This window comes from Strix uralensis, chromosome 6, assembly GCF_047716275.1.
Source record: "Strix uralensis isolate ZFMK-TIS-50842 chromosome 6, bStrUra1, whole genome shotgun sequence".
NCBI classification, from domain to species: domain Eukaryota; kingdom Metazoa; phylum Chordata; class Aves; order Strigiformes; family Strigidae; genus Strix; species Strix uralensis.
Window position 1 is genome coordinate 9,345,819 of NC_133977.1, and position 25,514 is coordinate 9,371,332.

At 38.5% G+C, this 25,514-nt stretch overlaps 2 protein-coding genes across 2 annotated transcripts in view; both read left to right on the forward strand.

The window, feature by feature from the left end:
- ITGAV (integrin subunit alpha V) overlaps nucleotides 1-14,983 on the forward strand; it is a 51,623-nt gene extending 36,640 nt beyond the window's left edge. The window contains exons 22-30 of the mRNA XM_074872662.1: nucleotides 422-501; nucleotides 2,670-2,750; nucleotides 3,799-3,904; nucleotides 4,819-4,977; nucleotides 5,940-6,053; nucleotides 7,626-7,739; nucleotides 7,832-7,939; nucleotides 8,973-9,095; nucleotides 9,474-14,983. Coding sequence (XP_074728763.1) covers nucleotides 422-501; nucleotides 2,670-2,750; nucleotides 3,799-3,904; nucleotides 4,819-4,977; nucleotides 5,940-6,053; nucleotides 7,626-7,739; nucleotides 7,832-7,939; nucleotides 8,973-9,095; nucleotides 9,474-9,569 — 981 coding nt within the window. The 3' untranslated portion in view covers nucleotides 9,570-14,983. The remainder of the gene's footprint in view (nucleotides 1-421; nucleotides 502-2,669; nucleotides 2,751-3,798; nucleotides 3,905-4,818; nucleotides 4,978-5,939; nucleotides 6,054-7,625; nucleotides 7,740-7,831; nucleotides 7,940-8,972; nucleotides 9,096-9,473) is intronic.
- A 2,104-nt stretch (nucleotides 14,984-17,087) lies between these two features.
- FAM171B (family with sequence similarity 171 member B) overlaps nucleotides 17,088-25,514 on the forward strand; it is a 48,344-nt gene continuing 39,917 nt past the window's right edge. The window contains exon 1 of the mRNA XM_074872665.1: nucleotides 17,088-17,310. Within this exon, the coding sequence (XP_074728766.1) occupies nucleotides 17,148-17,310 (163 nt within the window). The 5' untranslated portion in view covers nucleotides 17,088-17,147. The remainder of the gene's footprint in view (nucleotides 17,311-25,514) is intronic.

Consider the following 25,514-nt stretch of genomic DNA (forward strand, 5'->3'; position numbering starts at 1 on the left):
TATCAAGCTGAACTGTACAGATGTTGCAGCAACTATCATGCACTGACTTAGAACAAACCTTGGGAACTGAATTTAGAATCATTAAAGTGTGCAATGTTCTTTAGACTACAGTACTCTTTGCAACATGTAGGGAGGCTCAGTTACGTGTAAAAATGGCTGAAGCAAGGGAGGTGGGCATGATGTAAACCTTACATTTCCATTTTGTGGCAGTGATGCATTGGCTGAAATCTACAGAAAGCATGGTACATTTGTAGTCTTGATGAACTGGACAAGTTTTATTTGCCAGTTTTCTGTGTGTGTTCTCTTATGACCGCAAGCCTCAAGCAATTTCGTTGTAGTATAATAGTCTTAAGAAGCTTTTATTGTATATTTTATTGTGCTTCCACTGAACCACAGTGATTTTTTTTTTTTTTTTGTGAAGCTATTGGCTGGCCTGCGTTTCAGCGTGCACCAGCAGTCTGAAATGGATACCTCTGTGAAGTTTGACTTGCAAATCCGAAGGTATGGAAATCTAAGAGTGTGTACCTCACCTGGTAGAGAACATGCTAAATAAACAGACTGTGAACTACTCAGTTTCAGTCTGGACTAATTTTCTGGTCTTTGCCTTGTAACTATTTAAAAAATAAACATCTTTGTAATGAATTACATTTTCTAAAATAGAGGAAAAAACATAAGAAAACACAGCTTTCTGTTGGAATACAGTTTTTTTTGCTTACAGCTTTCAGATAGGCCATGCCACAAGTGAAATACTAATAATGAGGAACAAAACTATTTAAAGTGTTTCAAGAAACACCTGCGTACTGTTGTGATCTCCTGATACTTGCATAGTGCCACAGAATGACTTGTGTCTTTGGGTTTCTAGCCCTGTTTTAAAACTGATGTTTGAACTTTGAATTCCTTGTGATGTAAAGCCAGAATTTCAAATTTTATGTATTTTGAGGATGAGAGATAGAAGTCTTTCAGAAAAGTCAATGCATGTGATGGTCTGAACAGAAGCAGCATGCAGTGTTCCATTTTAAGTGTTTTACAGTAGCCAGCATAAGAGTCTAAAAATTAAATGGAATGAAACAGTAGTGTTCCTGTTAATTATAAGATGAGCATGGCACTTTCATATAAATATGATATATAAATTTGAATTTATACCTACTGGAGATAATATTTAAGATTTGAGATGTGATCAATAGGAATCTCTCTACCCAATACACTTTTATGTTGCTTAATGGACAGTGCAAATAAAGCTGCTTTTTCTTCCCCATGGTGGACCAAAAGATTTTTTTTCCATTTAAGGACTTCATTTTTCTTTAATATACTGAATAAATTATTCTCATCCACAAATGCTTATTTCATCTACAAGAGTTAAATAAGTTTAAACCTGCCATTCTATTTTAATGTTATAGCAGTTTGCCATAGTGATCAAAGGCCTTGGCAGCATTAAATATGTCTTTGATCTCACAATGCTGTCTGTTCAATTTGTTTCTCTCCTCTCTATCAGCTAGTAAACTGTGCCAGTGGCATGTGACTCCAGTTCTTTGCAAAGAAAGCGCAGGATCTTCTCTGGGGTGTCTGTCATCTTCCTTGGGCTGACAGCGGTCGGTCACTAACTAGCTTTCACTGGGAGAAAAAGCAGTCAGTGATGTTTGTTAAGTCATGCTCTTCTGATGGAAGAGAAAGGACATTCCTGTAACATTTTACAGCTTTTATGGAAGGACTTCTGAATGCAAGAACAGTGATGCAATCGAACATGGTACTCACAGTTCATAGTGGTAGGCATTATCAAGGTATTATCTTGAAGGAGTTTTAAAGATCACATTAGTTGTCTTAAACTCACAAAGCTAGATTTCCGAAGCTGACACGATTCCTAGCAGAACGACTTCAGTCTCTGGAAGAATAAGGTATTTACAGGTCGGGAAGAAAACACTGTTGAATGTCTTCTTTGATTACAGCAGCAGTGAGGAATTGTTAGAGGATTTAAGAAGAACTTCCTAAAAGAAATTGTTTGGTTACATAGACAGAATAATCACATGTGTCTAAGGAGACCAGGATTCTGTTCCTGGCTCTACTCTGAGGGGAATAGGAGTGTTCTCTATTTCTTTTTCTCTGTTTACAAAGGAAGTCCAAAGAAATTTTATCTATGAAAGACTCTACATGCCTTAATATCTATCATCTCTTGGTCTATCTGAAGTATAGAAATCAGATACTAACTGTATTCACTTACTGGTTTAAACACTGTGAAGAGGGGTAGGCAGAAGTAGTCCTAGCATACTTTTCTGCCCTGGGACTAGTTTGAGGCCAATAAGTCCCTGAGCAAAACAGATGCCCTAAAGTGGAACTTACGGTCCTGCTAGCTATATATATATAGTTGATGTTACCCCACAGCACTGGCATTTGAATTTTCTTATGTGTGGCAGCTCAGGAACAGAGGCAGCATTAGCTTTGTGTCCTTTATCGACTTCTCCCTGCTGAGGGACCTCCAAACTGCACTGGGGGTGGGACTGTCATGCATTTAAGTGAGAACTCGCTGGAATCTGCTCCTTGGTTTTTAGTAAATGTGCTTTCCTACAGTGGCTCGAGAATCATGTTATGATGTTACATACAATTATGTTAAAGTTGGGTTTTTTTTAATACTTAGCTTATTTCATTTAAGAAACTAACTTTGATTTTCTCTGCAGTTCCAACCTGTATGACAATCTAAGTCCAGTAGCATTCTATCAGGCTGACCTTGCTATTTTAGCAGCTGTTGAAATTAGAGGGTAAGCATTGATACTATTTTGATAAACTTCTTTCTTAAATTAGCTTTGTATGTTTGCTTCTTCATATTCAATGAACTTTCAGGTCTGCATAAGCTTTCAGGAAGCCTTGGGGAATTTTTAATCATAAAGGAAATATGGTTCTCTCTAGCCACCCTTTGGACTTTCGGATTTTAAATAATTCCAAGTAGTTACAAAATTAATTCCAAAAAGCAATGTTGTGCCTCTGTTACTAGAGGTTTTTTTAGAAGAAGAAAAAAAAAAAAGCCCCCTCATTTTTGCAGTTGCACACATTTCTCCAGGTCACTTTCCTCCTCCACAAACTGACTGTGTTTTTACCCAAAAACCCCTGATGCATTTTCTAAAAGACAAGTTGAAAATCCTATTGAAGATAAATTTGCAGTGCCTTCACCTTCTTCAGTCTTAAGCATAATATTAATATTGTAGTGACTCCATTACCTCCATTACTTCTGCTTATCAGAAATCTATACTTCACACGTAAAAGTTATACAGTCCTCTTGCTTAGCCAGTTAACTCAGATTCCCGACTCAAAATTTTTTAAAATTTCCGCTACATTGATTATTGTGATCTAACTTTGTTAACATCTGAGACGTGCAGGGATGACACAGCTGAAAAGCATTATTGCTAGCTTCGATGTTTTCAGTGCATGCTGAATTATTCTTATGACTGTGCTGATAAGTCTCTACATCATCAATATTTCTCATTATCGAAGTATTTCACACTCTGTATTTTTTGGATGACATGTACATATCTTGATTCTATTAATAGTTTACTGGATGTTGTAGGATGAATCCAAAGTTTAGGACAGGAAAAAAATGTTTCTAAATACAAAGTTCATCTTTTCATATAGAGAAGAAAACTGAACATTTAATATACAAGCCACTCAACCTCTGTTCTTTCTGGTTTTATATACAGAGGATGAAAAACTGGAGAATGTATTTTAAGCGTGTTGATTTTTTTTAAACGTTCTAGAGAATTACATTTATCATTTCGTACTTTAAAATAACGACTTGTTTGCTCTGCCGTTTAGTGTGTCATCTCCTGATCACATATTCCTTCCTATTGCAAACTGGCAGCCAAAGGAGAATCCTGAAACAGAAGATGATATTGGGCCTCTAGTTCAGCATATCTATGAGGTATGCAATTACTGCTAATTTCAATTACACAGTTCTGTGATAAATGAAATATTTTGGTGTAGCTTTCTCTGGAGTAAATTATAATTTTTTTCTTCATTTTGTTCTTTCATGGGAATAAAGTTTTGTTTTGTTTTTTTTTTTTAAATGCTGGGTCAATAATTGTTATCTGCAAGAAGGGATGGAATGCCTGCAATTAGTGTAGCAGGAGTGGCCACATAAAGAGGATGATTTTTTCCATCATTACATGTATTTTATTTTCTAGCCCTTTGAAATCTAGATAAAACATTTGAAGTAACTTGAACTCAGAAAATTACTTACAGCTGTAAATTATTCAGTATCCTCATCTGTATTCCAACTGTTCTGAATCATTATTGTAAAATTTTTTGCCTTGAAACTTTTTAACTATTTAAAATGTCCTTAAAAGAATGATCACAGCTTTAATCTAGATTGTTTAATTAAACAAAATTTACTGAGAGCGCTGTGTGAATAATAGTTAAAAGTTGTTCTGGAACTTAAGGGACCATTTATCTAACGAAACTTATGGGTGTATGTATCTGTGCTCAGAGTATCTTGACTGAGACGTGTACAGTGGCTGTGATTCATCCAATAGGCTAGAAAAAGAATACATCTTTTCACGGAAAAAAATTGCATTTCTTCAAGGCAAAAAACTTAATGCCATATAGTTTTCCTTTGAAGTAATTTTTATCAAATTACAGAAGTAATTTTAAGTTTTGTCTGTTGGGGGACTGAAGTTTAGGTACCACTTTTAGGTAAAGTTGTCGATGCTATTGTCGTAAGTGGTTGGGGGTAGCAGCAGTATCATTTATGGCTCAAATATAAAATAACTATATTCACATTAACAAAGAAGGTGGCATTGTTTTTTTCACATCTATTAACTTTATTTTTGTAATCAGCTGAGAAACAACGGTCCAAGTGCATTCAGCAAGGTGATGATGACTGTGCAGTGGCCTTACAAATATAAAAACTACACCCTGTTGTATATTGTTCAGTATGAAATTGATGGTCCCATGAACTGCACTTCTGATATGGAAATTAATCCATTGAAAATTAAGGTAAGCAGGACTTTCCTTATGTTTGCATGGAATGAAGTATGTTTGTTTGTTTTGGAAACACACTCAGAATACCCAAATCCCTGGGAATATCTAACACTGTCTGAGTTAAGTTTTCATCTGTTTCTGAGGAACAAGACTGCATTGTTTATAGCACTTCTCAATGTATATAGTAGGTGAAAGAAAAAAAAAAGGTAGATTGTCAACTCAAAGATAAATTTGTCTTGTTTTAGTTGTGGTGGTTTTGTTTTTTTCTTTTTCTTGAAGACTGTACTGTATGAGTTCTAAGTCCAAAGCAATGGAATTATATTGACTGTGAACAAAAACATTCCAGATGCTTCTGGGCTGTTTATGTAAATTTTCTGGGGTTTATTTCTTGGAAAAAAATGGCATTATTTTTTCTATTACTAGTTTATTTATCTAGGTCCTCATCCAAATGCCTTAGAGGTCAACAAGGGTGTTTCAGTAGGGCTTAAAAGTATGCTATCACTGCCAGCAAAACATGCAGTTTGCAGAGCACAGAGCAGAAGAAACTTCTTCTTTCTAGGTTGGACTAGACAAAGAAACACAGACAAAAACCAGCAAGTTTGAGAGTAGAAAGCTGAATTCTAAGACAATTTAGAACAAGTAGTAAAAATCAATATATTAGTTCTAGAAGAATTGAAGCAAACATATGTATAAAAAGACTAAGGGAGGATATTCAATGTATAGAACAACAAAGAACACTTGTGTATGTTTGATAATCAGAAAGCAACTTTAGTGAATATATAAATACAAATTTCCTCTAGAAAAGGCAGGAATAACATTTTAATTACAGCTGTAGGTAAAGCCAGGTTCTGAAGAAAAGCTGGGACAGAAGGAGAGAAACCTGATCAGTTATATCTTTTCTTGACCTTGACTTTCAAGTCTACAAATATCTAAATGTAAGAATTACTTATTGTTTGGGCTTTCTCGGTGTATCCTAGATTTCTGCTTCTAAAGATGATGATAAGAATGAAACACTTAGCAGGGAAGATAATCGTGATCATCGTATCAGTCAAAGGGATGTAACTGCCGTCGAAGGAGATGTGCATACTTTGGTAAGCTCTCAGCATTAATGTGTTGATCATATTTTCATTTTTTTAAAAATGAAGATGGAGATGAAAGCTTCATGAGATGAAGAATCATTTCAGAAAATCCATGTTCTGTATTTAAATGATTAACAGACAAAAAAGTCTTATGCTCTGGAGCTGTTTTGTTGGGGTTTTTTTTTCCAATGTGCATCACTTTTCCTCGGGATAGTCAGCCAGTGAGCCATAAGCCTACAGTTTTGTGCTGTTGGAAGTCCTTAAAAACACAGGTCAAGTTGGGCACTTCATGCAGTGTCAGTCTTCTATATTGTGTTATTCTCTGAAATGGAAAATCAGTACTTCATAGGAAGAAGGCTGGTAAAATAGGGTAACTGAAAGGAAGCAGGTGAGTGCTGCAGTCATCATCTTTGCTACAAATTACAGTTGATTTCAAAACATGTGTTTCCTAGCTGATCAGTGGATATTCTGCAGTCAGACACATGGAGGACCATCAACAAGATGAGCAATAATCTGTAATACAAAGTAAATATATTTCCGTATCAGTGTTTTTGTTAACTGCGCTTGCGGACGTGAACCTATCGCTGCTTTGGGCAAGGCAGGACACGCGGGCAGCTGAAAGAAATGCTTGGGAGTTTAGGGGGGACCAGCAGGGCTACGGCAGTACAACCCTGATTCCAGAAACATTTAGGCTTTGGGAGAGGATAAAAAAAGGGTTGAGCAAAGAAAGTGAAAATAGGAATTAATTTCTTATTTCATGGTGAGAAAAGTTATTTTTTTGAGATATAAATTGCAGATGCTCTTCAATATATATAAATGCAGTTCTAAAGTTTTGTTGTTTGGGTTTTTTTTTAAGGGCTTGGTTTTTGCCAGACCTTCCCAATGACTTAGCAGGATTTCATCCCAGAGACTAATACCCAGTATTCATAATAATTTAACTGAGTTGTACTTACACAGGCAGATGTTCCTACACTTTACAGTGCTTTTATCTGTAGTATAGCTAAAATCACAATTATAAAATGAAGCCTTGTTTTGCTCTGCTTTCTTCTTGAAATACTGATCATTTAGCATCAACATTATCTGATGGATTTTAATGGAAATGTGGTTGAGGAAGGCCAGTTGAACTGCTGTAGTCCTAAGTATGGCTTATAGATAAAGTCAGTTGAATTTAAAGACTTCCATTGAATGCAACAAAGCATGTTTTGTTGGCACCAAGTGCAGTTAATTGCTGTGCGTTTTCCTATCAAAAAACATGTGGAGGATGGTAATGTGAATTGACCAGAAACCGCCCCCTACCCTCCAACATTTTTTCCTACTTACGTAGATAAAGTACATACCTTAAAGCTACTGTCAGCTGTTTCACCTTTGGGATCCAAGTGGCTTACATAATATTTTTCTGAATGCAAGCTTATGGGACACCATAAGTAATTATTCAATATTGTGGGTTATTTAATATATTTGAGTAGTTTATGGTGCTTTGCCAGGAAGAGAGGACAATAAAGTAAGTATACGAGTAAAGTAATGCCATTAATGACTTCTCAAATATTTTTGTATTTGTAATATCATTCCTGTTTTTATATGCAGGGCTGCGGAACTGCTGATTGTTTAAAGATAGTCTGTCAAGTTGGCCACCTGGAAAGGGGAAAGAGTGCAATATTGTATTTAAAATCACGCCTTTGGACCCAAACTTTCATGAATGTGAGTGACTGAATATTCTGTCCCTGCTTCTGAAACATAAAAAGTGATTTTTGTATCCATATGCAATACTAATTCTGGTTTTTCTTACACAGAAAGAAAATCAGAATCACTCCTATTCTCTCAAATCATCTGCTTCTTTCAATGTTATAGAGTTCCCCTATAAGAACCTTTCCTTTGAAGATATCCACAATTCTACAGTAGTAAGTCATTTACATACATCTTGAGTTACCATACATTGAAATTAATACAAAAATATTTTGAAATTAATACAAAAACAATGATTGTTGAGTAGCTTTTTTTGTGGCTTGGTATAATTGTAATTTTATCAAATAATTGATCCATATATTAATTTCAGTTAGACACATACAGTTGAGGGTAAAACAAAAATTTTTGTCCTAAAACTAGAGTTAACAATATTTGTACCTTTAAAGACTTAACTGAAAATGAAAAGAATTATGAATAATCCTAATGTTCTTGTTAATGCCATTGTTGAGAAATATATTACTTGAAAATTCTCTCCTACTGTAGTAGCACTTAGAGCTTGAATAATGGAGCTTTATTATATTATATGAAGTACTATGTGAATGTGGAACAGTAAGACCATTTGTGCCCTAGAGGGTTTCAAAGAGAAAGGAGACAGGGTGCAAACAGAAAGGAAGATACAGGCCATTTATTTGGGCTGCCAAATTAAAAGTTTTTGGTAGGCGCTATAGCATAAAAGATCTTAAAGTGGTTGAAAAGGATTGTGATTGATTTCTTTTTGAATATGGTCTCTAATGACTGTTATTAACTGTTTTGTCTCTCCTAAGCCTTGTAGAGTTGATTTTTGTTTCAAGGAATACTGCCCTTTTAGAAAAAAAGGAAAAGCCCTGAATTATTTTTCTCTTAATTCCCAAATATTTCCAGATTCGTACAGTTTTAATGAAAATCATCAAGCATTACAGAATACATGTAGCCATGATATCACTGATTGAAAAAACAAACAAACAAACAAACAAACCAAAACCCCCAAACCCCTGTTTTTATTTAATTTTACCATTCTATTAAATTTGGGTCAGTGAAGCTTTTATGTCACTATTAATCTATAGCTGTTTACTCACATTGGAGAGAACAGGTAATTTATGATGGATTATTTTAAACACTATAGAATAAAGATATACAAGACTTAAACTGCATGAATGAACTCAGCATGTCACTCCTGTGCAAAGTGTGATTTATTTTTTTTTCTATTAGGTTACTACAAATATTACATGGGGCATTCAACCACAGCCTATGCCTGTGCCAGTGTGGGTTATAATTTTGGCTGTCCTAGCAGGATTATTGCTCTTGGCTGTTCTAGTGTTTGTTATGTACAGGGTAAGTCCTGTATTTGGGTTTTCTGTATTGTTTTCTTTTCCCTACTGGTGATGTATTACTTCAAATAGTACCAGCAGCTTCCAGAAATACCTTTGTCCTCTAATCATCTGAATCAGTTAAGTTTTTGGATAACTGTAAAAATTTTTCACTTTGTCCAGAAGAAGTTAAATAAAAGAGGATGTCTGTGATTGTGCCAAATTAGTTTAATTTTTCAGATGGTATTTATTGGCTTTGGAGGTCCAAAATAAGAAAAAAAGAGTAGGAGGGAAAAAAATCAATTAATTAATCAGTTAAGATCTGATCAAGAAGGAAAGAGAAAGTATGCGTGTACGTTTTGAAAATCACACTGCAATTTCTTTATTCTTCTCTGAATCACAGATGGGCTTTTTCAAACGTGTAAGACCACCTCAGGAAGAACAAGAAAGAGAACAGCTGCAACCGCATGAGAATGGGGAAGGCACATCAGAAGCTTAAGCAGAGTTTTATCTGTGAGACGTTCTGAAATCTTAAAATGCCGACATCTTGGTTACAAATATTGCTTTCCTCCTTAAGGAGAGAAACAGTCATGACTGCAAAGCTGCTGGTCTCAGAAGGGATCAGCACATAAAAAATAAATTCCCCTTTTTGTATTAATTATGTTCATACATGTGACTAACGCATCTGCACTGATCTGTGTGTGAAAAAATCAAGTAATATGTAGTGCTTTGATTTTGCTTATTGGGATGTAGGAGACTCATCTTCTTTGCTTCACGGACCAACTTTACATGAATTGCTACGCAGATTCTGCATTTGCTCTTGAAGCCAACAGCTTCCATAGATACTTGCTGGATTACACGTTTAGTTTTGATTAATTTTTGTTGGAGTACGCTACATTTCATTTCCTAGCTCTTGAAAGCTAGTTGCACAAAAAAAATGAACATAGCTTGTTTGAAACTGAAGAATATTCTTTGACTCATTAACTCTGCTGATGATTTTCCTCCTGCTCAAAAAATACGAAAGAGATTTTTCAGTGGAATCATTCACAGCTGATACTTACTCTACATGCCTGTTCCTCTTCCTGTTGAGTCATCTGTCTTGTGGTTTCCCTCTAGACTTTATAAATATTGTTCTCCAGGTCCTGGGTCTCTTACTGTAGGGATTGAGCCTACAGAAACAGAAGTGAGCGGTAGAAAGCTGGGGATGATGTACTTTCTATGGGACCTAGTAAAAAGATTCAGGGTGAGATTCAAAGACTGCTGTGTATTTCCATGGAGCAGGGTCCAGGTGTTCCACAGAAGTCTTGGCAGCATGGATCCATTCAGGTACTGCCAGGGACAAGATGTTGGACTGTCGCTGCCAAAAGACGTGTCTGATGAGAAAACCCATAGCCTATGTGTTCCCAGGTCAAACCTCCACAGGGTTTGAGCCTAAGTCTGTATATTATGTGGGCTGAATTTCAGTTTCTGATAAAACAATGGAGGGAATACTTTGTGACAAGTTACCTGATGCACTGCAAGGAAGCTGTTGTTAATTCTCACATTCTGTGGTTGACCGTGTCCAAGTGCAGGATGCAGTAATATAGAGACTGTTTATACTAGACTATCTGCCAGCCAAATGTATCTAGATTACATCAGTACTTTAAGCCACACCCATGCCTGCCTTGCCACCGGCCCCAAGAGAACAGCGAGCTTGCCGAATGAAGCAGAGTATAGGTGGCAATGCAAAAGGGTTTGAAAAGAGAAGGTTGGTTTGGCTTGTTCCATTTCAGTCGGTCATTGTTTCATTCATTGTACATTTCATTGCACAAAAGACATTTCATTGCACAAGACATTTCATTATGTTCAATACATTTCATTACCGGAAAAGACACTAAATTTTTTTGTTTCATTGTTGTTTTTTAAACATACCAAAAGTTCAGTACATTGTCTATATGCATTTCAGTAGACATGTAATTGCAAATTAGGAGGTTGGTTGGCTTGCAACCACGTGTAGCTGTGTTGCACAAATCTTAAAGAGTGGACATACTTAAACTATTACAAAGGTGCCTTATGAGATTTGTTTATTCCCTATTCCAAAAAGGGAATAAATTACATTATAAACTCCCTGTATGCAGCCACATACAGAAAGGACAACTCCTACTGTAATTATACCAGTGACATTTCTATGTAGACAAGCTCTTAAAAGGACAGAAACTCTGGTTTGGTTTGGTTTTGTACCTTGGGGGTCCTGTTCAAAGCTGCATCTCCCCCGTAAATACTGCAATGCCCAGTAAACCCAGAATTACCTGAAATGAACGGTTTGATTCAACTCTCATTTCTGCATCCTTTCTGAGATTTAAAATCTCAGATTTTAAAAAATTTTAAAATTTAAGAAGTTTTAAAATTTAAAATGGCTTTCGTTAAGTCCATTCTTACTCATAGAACTATGATGGCATTTGAGTCATTAAGAGAGACAGCACAAAGTCTGCGGGGGCCAGTACGTGTATCATACACAGGTTTGCATATTTATCCATTTACATGTTCTTGTTTTAGACAATTTGTTTACATGTAATTAGTTTATATGAGAGGGTATAGGGCATAATTCCGCTTTCACTGGACTTTCAAGGTCTTCAGTGTGGCCAATGTTTTTTGTCTTTACTTCTAGTATTGTTACTAGTAATATAGTAAAGAATCAGGAGTCAGGCTTTGATCCTGGCCTCAAACTGTGACTTTTATAAAACGCAATTTCAGTTACTTACATGGGCTTCTAGTTCACACATTTTGTCAGCTGATTATTGATATGCACGCAGATTGTTTTTACCCAGTCTTAATCTTAGTAGGTTAAGAGGTTTAAGAGTCCATCAGACAGATTCTAGCTCTGATTCTTAACACGTGTGCTTTCATTACATGTGCACACCATGTTGACTTGAAATTTATTAGGCTACTTGCATGTCTAGACGTTATAAGGAGATGAAAATTTAAAAAAAAAAAAAAGCACGATCAAGATCTCTTCAGCTCACATGGAAGGGGTACCGTAGCATTGTTAGTGTCAGTACTAACTGCATCTTAAATTTACTGTGGCAACTGGAAACTCTAATTTTGCTGATCTGCAGGATAGAAAGGTACATTTTTTTGGTACAACTACTGTAGCTATGGAAAGTTTCTTCCATTTATTGAAGTTACGTAAAGCCAAGATTATTTAAGTGATTTCTGTTTTCTTGCATGCTACTGGAGAATAAAAGCAAACAGTTGTTTCTCCCATGTCCATTAATTTCCAGTTTGGTTATAAAAAACCCCCAGTAGCATATGTAAATGGAGTATACAGCTGACTTAGCATAGATATACCACCCCAAATTCAGTTTAAAGTAACATTTGTGTTTCAGGAAGATTCTGAGCAGGATGTTTTCCTGAATGGGGGTGTAGGAAACATTTGATATCACATTCTAGATGCAGCAGTAAGATTACAGACTATCTATGTACTTGCATCAGAATAAATTTCCTACTGACTTACAGGCATTGATGTATTATTGTAGAATGATGTTAAAAGCTTTAAAGAAACTTTAAAAATGTATTTTTGAATGAAATTAATGCCCTTGAGTCAAAGTTGATGTGCATAAGTTGCATGCTGCAAGCATTAAAAAAATACAAGTACAGTAACAGAGAATTAGTACTCTTTTGAGAGTTATGTTTCAGAAATATAATTTTTATGAATATAAAATGAACAGCTATGTAAATATTTAGACAAATTATTTTAAGAGCTACATCTTTTATAATGAAATAAGAAATTCTGTATGTACTCCAGTTTGCAGTTATTGCAGCATCTCATCATCAATATTAAAAAGTGATTTATATTACAAAATACATACTATCTATTGAGAATATTCAGAAAACGTGAAGCCAGGAACCTAATTTTTTATAGGCTTACATTTCTTTCAAGAAACTACCAAATTGCGGAGATAGCTTTTGTTTGACTGCAAAGTCAAATATGGGCTACATTTATCAATGTACGTTGGAATCTTAGAGGAAATGTTCACAGACATCAGTATCAAGTTTATAATTTTATTTGTCCCATTTTTCTGTTTTAAATTTTGATTTACACATTGATCTTTGATTCGTATAACGCATGTGGAAACTTTCTTAAAGTTTATTATATATACTCTTCCTTTATAACACATTTATTCGAAGCGAAGATTTTTAATATTTAGTTGTTTCTAAACTTGTGTCCATGCTTAAATAGTCTTTAAGGTAAACTCGCACGGGTATTTTGAAAATACTTCATCTATAATCAGCATGTTCTTGTGATTTGAAGAATTCACGTTGCACCTGGATTTTTACAACATTTGTGTTTGCCCTGGCATAGGCCCTGCAGTATTTTTTCCCACACCCTGACAAATAGTCCCAAGGCAGCAATTACCTTGGTGAAAATCTAGTCAGTTTTTGTCTTCGGTCCAGACTAAGACCTGTTCCACAGTCTCATGAAGTCACAGAAAACCTTACATTCATTACAGCTGGCTTTGAATGTGACCCTTTGTGTTCAATGCTGTTGGCTGTTAATGAGGGGGGAAGAAAAAAAGCATTTTATGAAAGGAAAATGGAAATCCAAAAAGTAAAAACGTGGTGGCAGACCACAGATGAGGCTTGCAGCAAAGAGATGATTTTGTTTGTTTGTCTCTTTCTGAGATGGGAAGAACCCATTAGTTGTCTGTTGGCAGTGGTCTCCTATCACAAACAAATCCCACAGTTTGGATCATGTTTATATGCTGAGCTCTAATCACTCTCATTGACTTTAGTGGGATCTGAACTCCTTGGTACTGAATCTTGAGCTTTTAATTCCCAAGTGCAATATAACATGATCTGATCTAGTTCACTGCCAAGTCATCTGTTCACCTAAGAAGTGATGTAGCATTTGTTGACTTGCAGTGGTCAATATTTTTAAGGATATTAACAACACCAGTGTGTTAAATTGAGGTCATAAATGAATGGTATTGAAGGTTTTTTGATCACCCACATTGGGTGAAACATGATGTATATTCTAAAGTGTATCCATTACTAACTCTTGAGTTACAGAGAATTGGTACAATATTCTTTAAGTCCAGTGTGGAAAATTTGACTAGAGACTATACAATAATGGGTTTGAGTCTGTAGTGCTACTACTGTTTCATGTGATTATGGTATTTAGTATTTCGGTCTATTTTTTTCCAGTGTGTAGAATTTTTATATTAACACAGGAAATCTAACCTTTTACGTAATGACCTTCTCCAAATATGCTGCATTAAGGTTGAAAAACTTGACCCTTGGCTTTTGCAAAGTAACTGAAGATTTAATGTAGCGTCTGAATCTTCAAAAAACTTTTACAGGTTTAGGTGGCCCTTTCTAGTCCATGAAGGAAACCTGTATTTGCTATGATACAAATATGTTGAAAATGTAACATTTTATTTCTTCGTCATAGAACTTTTTTCACCTTTTTTTGGTTTTGCTCGTGCATTAAATCAGCAGAGCATTGTTTGCACAAGCAGAAAATTAACATACTAATGAGTGCGCTGCATTTTGAGTTTCTTAGTCATGTAATAAATACTTGTAATATAAATGGGAATAGTTTCAGTAGCTACGAACTTGTTTCAAAGGTCCTCGGTACATTTAAGGAGAGCAATACACATTTGAAGTCACCTTATTTTTATTAAATTATAAAACTTGCAAAAAAAGTGCATATTGTGGCACAGTAATTTTGTACTGGTATCAAATAGCTATTAAGCTATGGTTTTCTTTCAACTCGTTCTTTTCAACCTAATTCAAATTTGATTGATTTTGTTAGGTTGTATTTTTATATCTATATATACAATTTCAAAGTGTTATGATTGGATAAACTGAAAAATGTAAGTATTGAGTTCATTCTGATATTTAGAATTTTGGAATAAAATACCTCTTAATTAACAGGAATTCTGGTTTTCTTTTTATCCTAGATGTATTTTTTTAAAATGCATTTAATTCACCTGAAAGTATTTCATAGTATATGTTTGTAAACCACAGTTACGTACTAAATATGAAAAGGCGACATTTACAGAACTTTTACATTCTCATCTAAAACATCTCGTTAAAACACTGCAGCTGCCACGTTTGTTCAACTATTCCTCCCCAAATAAACTTTATATCTTTCTAAAAGCCCAAGAGTACAAACATTTGGAAATGAACATGTGATCCACGCTTTGCCAATACCACATACAAATTCATTACCAAAGGAAGCAAACTGCTCAAAGCATTGGCTGGCTTTCTGTAGATGCCTTTCTTCCACCGTGAGAACACACGACCTTGCAGGGATTCCAAAATGAATTCAACTCTAACAGAGGCTGTGCCGCAGCAGCCTCTTTTTCTTTGCAGTGCCCAGATAAGAGGTTGAAATAGGAAGCTGAGTGAGAGAGGATGTTAACCAGGCAAGTAGGCACTGAGCAAAGGTTTTTCTAAACAAAAGGGAGAATCTCTCCTCCTTGTGAGCTGCTGGAGGAGAGTTCCACATCAAGTAAATGATTGTTTGATTTGTCTGGGCTTTGTGCGCTTTTGCTTACTTAAAGGTCCTGTCAAATGAAATAATGTTTTCAGGGCACAGGTTTTTTGGTGCTGATGAAGAAAAGAGAAACTATTCTAAAGAAAAGCATTGAAGAACACCTGCTGAGGAGGGTGTACGTTCCCTAATGCAGCATTACTCTGCTGGCAGCGATTGTTCATAATGCACTAGTGGGTGAAGTCAGTCCGTTCTTCTGCAGTCCCAAAAGGGGCAACAACCTCAGCAACTGCGATAAAAGTAAAGTGTACTTTCTATGCCAATCCCAAATCTCCCTGAAGTCATTGTTAATGGCAAGGACTTTATTACAGTGTACTGTATAGAATGAGATTAACTTGGAAGGAAAAATATTTTTTTATTTTCTTTAGATTTTTATAAGAGATCTGTTGAAAATATATACTGTAACCTGGGAGTTCCTCCTTTCAGTATAGCAAAATTTCTACTCCTTTGTAACTGCTCCCCTTTTTCCCCTGCATTGAAGAAATTTTCTGAGATCTGGAAACTATAGAATTTGACCTAATATTATGTCACAAACAAAGACTTTTCCTTGGCTCATCTTTATTAAAAGGCAAATAAAGGGATTTTATCCTTTTCAAGTAAATTTATATTCACTGCTCAAACATACATGAAAATGTAGTATCATCCAGTTCTAGAAGTCCTTATTGTAAATGTTTGCCTCACCGAAATCATGGCACGGGCACACTGTGAAATTCATTATGAAGTGGTCCCAGTATGCGTTTAGCTCCCAACCACGGAGATGGCTGCATATGCTGTGGGTGAGTTTGGTTTGTTATTGAACAATTTAAGTAATTTTTCCACGATGCCACCCTAGGTTGTGTCTATACATGCCTTCCTATTTTACCTATGTTAATGTGTATCGTTCATTCTAAAGGATGTGTGATGTTTGCTATCGGGACTGTTAATGTGAATAAACGTGTAAATAAGGCAAAGACATGCCTGTGTGTAGAATCAAAGCTTTAGGAGATACTACTAAGAGTTAGGATGACTGCCCCAAGGACCGCTGCTTACCAGCGCTTTTCGAGTTGACACAAGGCACTGCTAAGGGCCTGCCCCGCTGCCAAATGCACCTGAACACCCTCCCCAACAAGTCTTCGAACGCTGCCAGTTCGGAGGGCCCAAAGAAAGCGAGCACGGCGCGGTTTCATTTCCTCGGTAACTCGGTTGAAGGCCGCAGCACCGGCAGGCCCCGCGTCCTCCTTGTCTCCCCTCAGCGGCCCGGCTCTCCCCTCAGCCAGGCGGCCGGCGGAGCGCGGCACACCTCCGCCGCTACCGGCGAGGCTCCTCGGCAGAGCCGCCGGCCCGCACCTCCCCAGAGGGCCTCGGGCCGGCCCGGGGCCGCGGCGTCCGCTCACGGCGGCCCGGCCCGCGCCATCGCGGCCCCGCCCCGCCCGTTACGCGCGGGGGGCGGGGCGGCCCCTCGCCGCCGCAGTCCCGCCGCTGCCGCCGGAGCCGCCGGTCCCGGCCTCCCGCCCGCGTCCTCGCCCGCAATATGCCTCCGCTGCCCTCGGGCTGCCCGCCATGCCGGGGACCTGCGGGCGCCTTTCTTCCCTGCTCCTGGGGCTGGCGGCCGCGCTGCTGCTGCTGATAACGGGGCGGCCGCCTCCTGTCGACGCTGCCGCCCGCCCGCAGCAGCAGCGGGCGGCGCTGCCGGGGGGCGCCCCCGCCGCCGCCGCGGCCTCAGGTACCGATTCCCCCCGCGTTCCCGCCTTCCCTGTGGCGATCTCTCCTCTCTCCTCCCCGGGGCCGCGCCGTCGGGGCCCCCGCCGCGTCCCTCCCCGCCCGGGCTGCAGCGGGACGCGTCGGTGCTGATCGGTGAAACCGTGGGGGGGGCCGTGGTGCCCTGCGAGGGGCGGGCGGGCGGCATCCCCGGAGCGGAAAAATAAACGAGCCGCGACGTTTTTAAGGAAGCGGGTAGTGGGGCCGAGGCGGCTGCTCCGGGGCGAGCGGGATCCATCTTTCATATGCCCAGATATCTGTAGGCGGCGGCGGCGGCAGCGGGTCACCGGCGGGCTGGGAAATACAGCCCGGTAACCGGGTAGCCTGTTCCTGACCGAGCGGGGGATGCTCCCTCAGGTGCCAGGCAACTGGTCCCGGGGGGATGCCTGGCTCCATGAATTCCGATTTGCTGGCAGGAGTCACCAGAGCAAGATACGTGTACCTATATAAAAACCCCATATTTAAAATATGCCTATACTTATTTCTGTATCTATTTGTATCAGTATAAAAATAAATAAAAACCAGTTGATAGATGTGCAGTGCGTTAGCCTGTCAAGTGAGTGATGGGGCTGGTGAGCTCGTTAGTTTTTGCATCTCTGCAGAATGAGGAAATACGTAGTTTATCCAGCAGCTGAGAGTATGAAAATAATGTGCTTATTTCAGTACGAGGCCTTGGTATTTAGGTCAAATGTGTGAGGTTAGCCCTTTGCAGAACTGGGGCAAGTGATAAGGTCTTGGTTCTATTGTCTAGTTTAAAAAATAAGTGTATATTCTGAAGTCTTAGTGACTTAAATTAGGATAAAGCCAGCATTTTTCTTGATATATTGCCTTTCACCAAAGAATTTCAAAATGGTTTCAAACATGAATTATTTAAGACCTTTTAGCACTAAGGCTCTGTTTGGACATATCACTAGAGCATATGTTTCATTTTTAACATATATGCATGTTTCTATTTCCAATTGACTTCAAGAAGCTATAAAATGTTCCTCGTTTCAGGCATATGGTTAATATTTTGCTGAAGTGAAGCCAATTTATAAAGCTGCCAAAGTATGTGTGTTAATTAGGAAATATAAGCAAAGATCTTGAATTAGGGTCTTTACTTGTAACTTCTTAAAGATGTAGAGCAAGAAACTAGATTTGGTAGAGTATGTATACACTCTTAAATTCTCCTGATGCACTCCTAAAATGCTTTGATTTACTTTTTTGGTTTCTTTCTTGTGTGGGTTTGGTTTTTACTGGGTTTTGTTTGCTTGGTTGTTTTTTTGTTTTGTTTTTTCCAAATGTTTAAACTGTAGGACTTTAAAGAAGGGTATTTGATGAACAGCTTGGTTCTTGTTTTTTTTCTTTTGAACTGGTGATTTTTCATTATTTTGTTTCTTACCAGGCTTTTAGAGGAATATACCATTAATCACCAGCAAACCCCACTTAAAAGACATTGGCAGCATTTCTAACTTGTGCAGTGAACATTTTGCTCATTAAAAATTGAGTGCAAAAAAAAAAAGGGGGGGGACACTTTTTGTAATGCAATGATCCTCTTTGGTTTCAGGTATTGATTTCTTTCCAAGAAGCTTATCGCCTTCAGCACTGGCAAGAATCTTTGTTGGTACCAAACAATTTGATCCACATGCTACTGGTTTGCTATCGTTGCTGTTGCAGACCCACGAGCCTAGTTGCTGTTGCTTTCTTTTATTTGCTTATTATGGTTTTTATTATGCTTATTATTAGATTTTGAGGTATGAGAGTCCTCGAAGTTTTACATTACGCAGCTTTCATGATTAATCCCAGTTTATGAATATTAAACATTATCATTTGAACTGATCCTCAGCATTTGTTTATGTTATGTTTAAATACAGTTAAAGCTTTATTTTACTTGTTGGCTAGCTTTCTAATTGATCTTGATTAATTTTTTCTTTCATCAAAAAATGAAAAAAGCCAATGCTGATTAACCTTTTAAAAAGACAAGCTAATCACTGCTAAGAAACTTTCATTATTCTGAAGAAGCTGCTAAGCACCTTTGGTTTTTGTGAGGTATTTCCTTTCAGTAAAGCATGTAAGTAATTTTTGCTATATCAACATCTTTGAAATTTTAAAAAAGAAGAGCCTGATTCCAGATTTATTTTTATCAGATACTAATGTCTTTTTCATGAAATTATCTTTTGATGGTTTACAGCTGAAAGGTAGGCAGGATAAATGGCTCTTGCCTTCCCAGCAGAAGACTGGCAGCAGAGTAATCCCTAAGGGGCATGCTCTGAAGAGGCCACTCCTGCCGCAGCTGCGGGTCCTGTGCTGGGAACTGCCAGGCAGGCAGTGGTTTCTGGAAGTGAGGAGGAGTCTGGCTGAATTTGGATTTATGCTCTGTGTTTGTGACCCCAGTGTCGCTAGAGCAAAGGAGCCTTATCTTGTAACATAGGGAAGGTGCGGAGCTAAGGTTGGAGTTCGCAACCTTTTCTCTTTTGACGTTCCTGTATCAATGTCCCCGTTCTGTCGAAGCTAATTATACAGTTCTACAGATCAATTCCCCTCTGGATTAACAGACTTCTGCCAGTGTAATTATTCTGCTGTCTGAGAAGAGATGCTAAAGTCAGCACAGCTGTGCGTGAAGGCTTGGGGTGCAGACTCTACTGCTGACATGCTGAAATGCAACAGAGAGAAGGTAGTTGCACATCATGGCTGAATAGGAGGGTTTTTTTGTTCATCTCTTCTTTCTTCCTTAAAAACAACAATAAACTTACCACTGCCAAAAGAAATAAGTAAATTCTAAAGACGAGGCACAGAAGACATGCACAAGAGGGGCTCGGCTCATACAGTTACTCTGACTTGTGGTACCCAATGGATGTAGCTATTCTTTCAAATTTTATTAAAAAAATATTTGGGGAGAGAGGGCCGGGCCTCTCTGGTCAGGGTGGTGATTGCTGAAGTGGAGAACCTGTCTTGATTCCTTGTTATTCATAGTGAGTTTTTCCATTTTCTTTGTGGCAGTTTAGAAATCTGGACTCTGGTGTGCAGAAGCAATTGAAGAGAAGTTTCTGGGAGCTTTGAATACTCAGCATTGAGGTCAGCAGGCTTGAGCACAGAATTCAGTAAATTATAGTCCTGGCTTTGATCCAGCAAATCTGTTTCTGTTTTCCTTGTTCCCTTTTGTTTATTTTTATTGACATGCATCCTTTACAGGAGATAGGAGTTGTGTTCTTTAACATTCATGGTGCTTGGAATATTCTGGATGTGGTGCAGTGTTATTCTCTTTATAATGCAGATATTGTGCAATAAACACAGCAGAGACCACTAATTGAATGAGTGATACTTAACTGCATCAGTTCCATGGCAGATCTGATGTGTACTGAATGAACAAGATTCTTTTGGAAAAAACAGCAGTTGTGTAAATAGAAGCTGTCACATTATGTATAGACAGCACATAGGATGACATACACCATCTTAATGTTGGAAATTTTTTTCCACGTTGAGACCTTAAATTAGACTTGAAGTATGTTTTAAAATTGGTGTTATTTCTTCAAGTTTCTGTCATATAACTGTATGTTCTATGCTGTGGATACTCTCCATACCTTTTGTAATCCCAGCATGAACAAGAAAAGACTTGCCATCGTATTTGTTATAGACCATTCTCCATCTGCCTCGCATTCTAGAATTCAGGGAAAAAGAAATTTATATTGCTTTTTAGGCAGGTAGCTTTGCATACGATGGGAAGATTAGCTTGATTTTTGTAGGGTGAAATTAAAAAGCAGTAGCAACTAACAGTGGTTCTGAACAAAGGAAAGGAGAGAATTAGAAATGCGGTGTATATTTATGCACTTAGTTCTGTTTGTTGAGGCTGATGAGATGAATGTGTGATTGTTGGCAAACCCAGAAGAAAATAAGAGATTACTTTTGTACCTGTTGGAGATAAATACGCTGTCTGGATGCTGGAATTTGATTCTGTGCCCGTTTCTCAATGTCATCTGTTTGCATGTGATGATGAGTTGCTATCTAATGCAAAGCAGTGCTCTAGACAAGGGATTTCTGTTTAAGAATTTTCTAAACTTTTGTATGTTGTCTTATTCTTTCTGATCATTCAAGGAGGAAACAACTTTCTTGTGCTTTGTTTTTGAGATACTTGAATAGAAATATCTCTCTGACGCACCCTTGTGTGACTTACTGCTTTTCTAAACTTGTTTTCAGTGTTTCTAGTTGTGAAATATTTTTCCTAATGACTTGTATATTGGTGTGTAGGTGGTATTTAGGTGTTTAGAGGAGCATTTGGTTTTGATAGCTTGTTTTGTTAATCTGGGTTTGAATTTGAGTGATAACACATAATGATGAACTTTAAAAAAAAATGTAGTGCTGTGTGACTGTTTTGTTTGTTGTTTGATGGAACAAAGTTTGTGGTTTACTTTCTCTGTAGTGTCTGGATAGGGGATTAGCACAGCAGCAGTAAATTCAGTTCTGTTTTGGAGCTTCTGTCACAATCAGATACAGACCCTGAGAAAATGAGTGGGGAATTAAAAGCTGTATAGGAGATGCTGTAGCATTCCTATAAAGAAGGAAATTCAGTAATTTTCATCACTGGGTGATTATGTAGGATACAGTTCCTGCTCAAGAAATCAGGGCTGTCTAAGGACTCCTGATCAGCTCTGGGGTTAATTAATTTATGTAACCAGCAACACAACCTTCTTATCTAGTAGGCATTGGAATATAATCGGTGTCAGGGAAAAGGTTTATTTTTAAGTTGTCAAAGCTTATGGATTAAATTAAGGTAGTTGTTTTATATTTGGACAGGGAGAAGGTGGTTTGCAGTCTTCAAAATAAGACTTTTGATTTGGTTTAGATATATCCAATGTAAACATTTGTTAGGAATCTATGTGTTTCTTATATGAAGAACCTTAATGAAACTTTGGAAAGCTGACTTTCGATCTGGTGAAAAAGAATTCTTTCATTATGAAATAGAACTCCAAAAGTATTACATGCGCACCCCAGCAAAATGGTATAATGCAAGCAGCTAACTCCACCTATGGAAATAAGCTCAGAAAACGTCCCTTGATTTGCTGTCTCGTTTCTCAGCATTCTCAACCTCTGGGATTTACAGTAATGGTTTCTCAACTAGGTGGGAAAGTAGAGAGAGAATGTAAGACTTAGACTTGTCCTGATTTATTGGAGCTGATGTTCTTAAGTGACTTAGCTTTCTGCGCTGACCTAAGGCTTAATAGTGCAGCAAAATATCAGGAAGGGCATTGGGACACTGAGAGGTGATAAAGCATCTGCAGTTTGAGAGAGAAATGAATAATGAAAAAGAAATATTCACAGATAATTTATGTGTCCATGTGATACATGATTTAGGTCACTCAGTTGCTAATACAAGAAAAAGAGGAGTTTGGGGCTTTTCATGGGACTGCACAAATTAGAAAATAGGTACTTTTTTATTTTTCGGGAAAAGAATTGATATAAACAAAAAGGTACTGAGGAGTTCTGAAGAGATGGGTAGCTCTCCAGAAAGCCTGAAAGCTTGCTTTTTGTCCTGGTTTTGGCTGGCATAGTTAATTTTTCTTCTTAGTAGCTAGAATAGTGCTGTGCTTTGGATTCAGTAGGGGATTTGGTATGAGAAGAATGCTGGTAATACACTGATGATTTCAGTCGTTGCTAAGAGATCAAGGACTCTCCAACTCCCTGTGTCCTGCCCCTGCACAGGTGTACGAAAAGCTGGGAGGGAGCAGAGCCAGAGCACAGTACCCGAAGTGGACAATGAAATACGCCATATCATGTAACGTCATGCTGAGTGTATAGAGGAGAGTCAGCCAGGAAGGAGGGGGTTCTCTCACCCTTCTGGCATTGCAGTTTCGGGATCGCTAGTCGGGAATGGGCTGGGTATCAGTCGGTGGGTGGTGAGCAATCGCGTTGTGTGTTACCCGTTTGTACTTTCTGTTATTGTTTTATGTCAATTGCTAAACTGTTTTTATCTCAATCGATGAGTCTCCCTTTACCGCTCCAATTCTTTACCCCATCTCCTGGGCTGGGGAGGGTGAGCGAGCAGCTGTGTGGTGTTTGTCTGCTGGCTGGGTTTAAACCATGACACTTTTATTGAAGTCTGTAATAATACTATACAACATCATGCTCTATACTTCAGAAAACCTGATTTCAAGAAGCTTAATATTAGCTTTCATTATAAAGAACTGAGAGAGAAGGGTAGAAATGTGTTTTAGCATTCACAGAAACGAGACCCAGTTACACAGCGAGGAGTGGCAGGAAGCAAGAGTAATCAGTGACGGCAGGAAGCTACCTATTGCAAGGTGGCAATTTTTGCAGTTCTTATTAGTTTTGTTAAAGTTTCATTACATTGTCAGTCTGTTGACAGACGGTACATCATCAAAGGCCAATTGATATGTAAAAACATTCACAGAATTGCTGTCAGGCTAAGAAAAAGACAGTTTCAGGATTTGGAATGCAACTGCTATCTGGGTCACTGGGGATCTATAGCATGCTTTCTCTGTGAACTAGCTTAGTAGACAAAGTCTTTGAAGACAGAGGCAAAGATCTGAGAGGAAAGCTTATGCAAAGTAAACTTAATTTTTGGTATGTCCAACTTAGAAAAATAGCGCAGGTTATTTTGTGGTCTTGAAAGTTGCATATTTTTATATTCTCTATATCCTTCTGTAATGGATGGGGATTTGAGGCACAATGTGACAGAGTAAGTCAGTCCTCTGTATTACTCTTCATATACTGCTTTTAATTCCTGATTCATAGATGTAGCAATCTGCTGTGCTGTAGGAGCACCCAGATCCCGTGATCAAGAATTTCCATTGCACCATAGGGGTTAGTGTACTCTGGAATAATGCTTCTGTGTTCAGTAGGTTGAAACTACCAGATATAGATCCTCCTACCTAGTCCTAGCATGCCAGAGGTGTTCCAGCACACTTCATGTGTGCTCCTAAACTGCCATCTTCCACACATGTGGAAGCTGTATTCAGCAGGCTGCAAAGCAACTATTGCATTTCTTGCTTTGCTTTTCTGGCACTAGCTGTAGAGAAGACATGAGGTTTGAAAGTGATTTTCATGCTAGCACATGCTGGAGGGGAAGATGTGAGTGTGCACAGCTTTACAATGAGCAGTATGAAAGTGTATTTGCTGTAACAGCCTGTGCTAGGGAACTTAAGGTTTAAACCTGTGTTGTGATTTAAACCCGGCCAGCAGACAAACACCACGCAGCTGCTCGCTCACCCTCCCCAGCCCAGGGGATGGGGTAAAGAATTGGAGCGGTAAAGGGAGACTCATCGATTGAGATAAAAACAGTTTAGCAATTGAAATAAAACAATAACAGAAAGTACAAACGGGTAACACACAACGCGATTGCTCACCACCCACCGACTGGTACCCAGCCCATTCCCGACTAGCGATCCCGAAACTGCAATGCCAGAAGGGTGAGAGAACCCCCTCCTTCCTGGCCGACTCTCCTCTATACACTCAGCATGACGTTACATGATATGGCGTATTTCATTGTCCACTTCGGGTACTGTGCTCTGGCTCTGCTCCCTCCCAGCTTTTCGTACACCTGTGCAGGGGCAGGACACAGGGAGTTGGAGAGTCCTTGATCTCTTAGCAACGACTGAAATCATCAGTGTATTACCAGCATTCTTCTCATACCAAATCCCCTACTGAATCCAAAGCACAGCACTATTCTAGCTACTAAGAAGAAAAATTAACTATGCCAGCCAAAACCAGGACAAAAAGCATAAAAGAATTAATCTTTAGGAGTGCACTCTGTCCCTAAACCAGGTGTTTAGTAGGGAAGACTTCATTTGAGCTGTAACTCATCTTTTCTGTTGGAATAGACACTCCAGACCCATCTAGCGGAAGATCTGGCTCCCTGGGAAAGGGCAGTCCTTCTGAACCGTGTCTGAGGTGCAGCACAGATATAGCATGTGCTGGTAGAGCTGCACCACATCTCCCTTTCACATCTACAGAAGAGGCAGTCTGTACAGAAGGTCACCTGTGGTGAAAGTATTGCTCTGTCATTTTGGGAGGGATGTAGATGAGGAAGGGATGATGCTTAGACCTTCCATATGAGAATGCACACATATACTATAGCGTGAGCAGGTTCTTGTGACTAGGAGATAAATATCAACAGGTGTAGTCCAGTGTGTGTGGAGGACGCTCCAAAGCACCTGTTACCTCAAACGCAGCTTC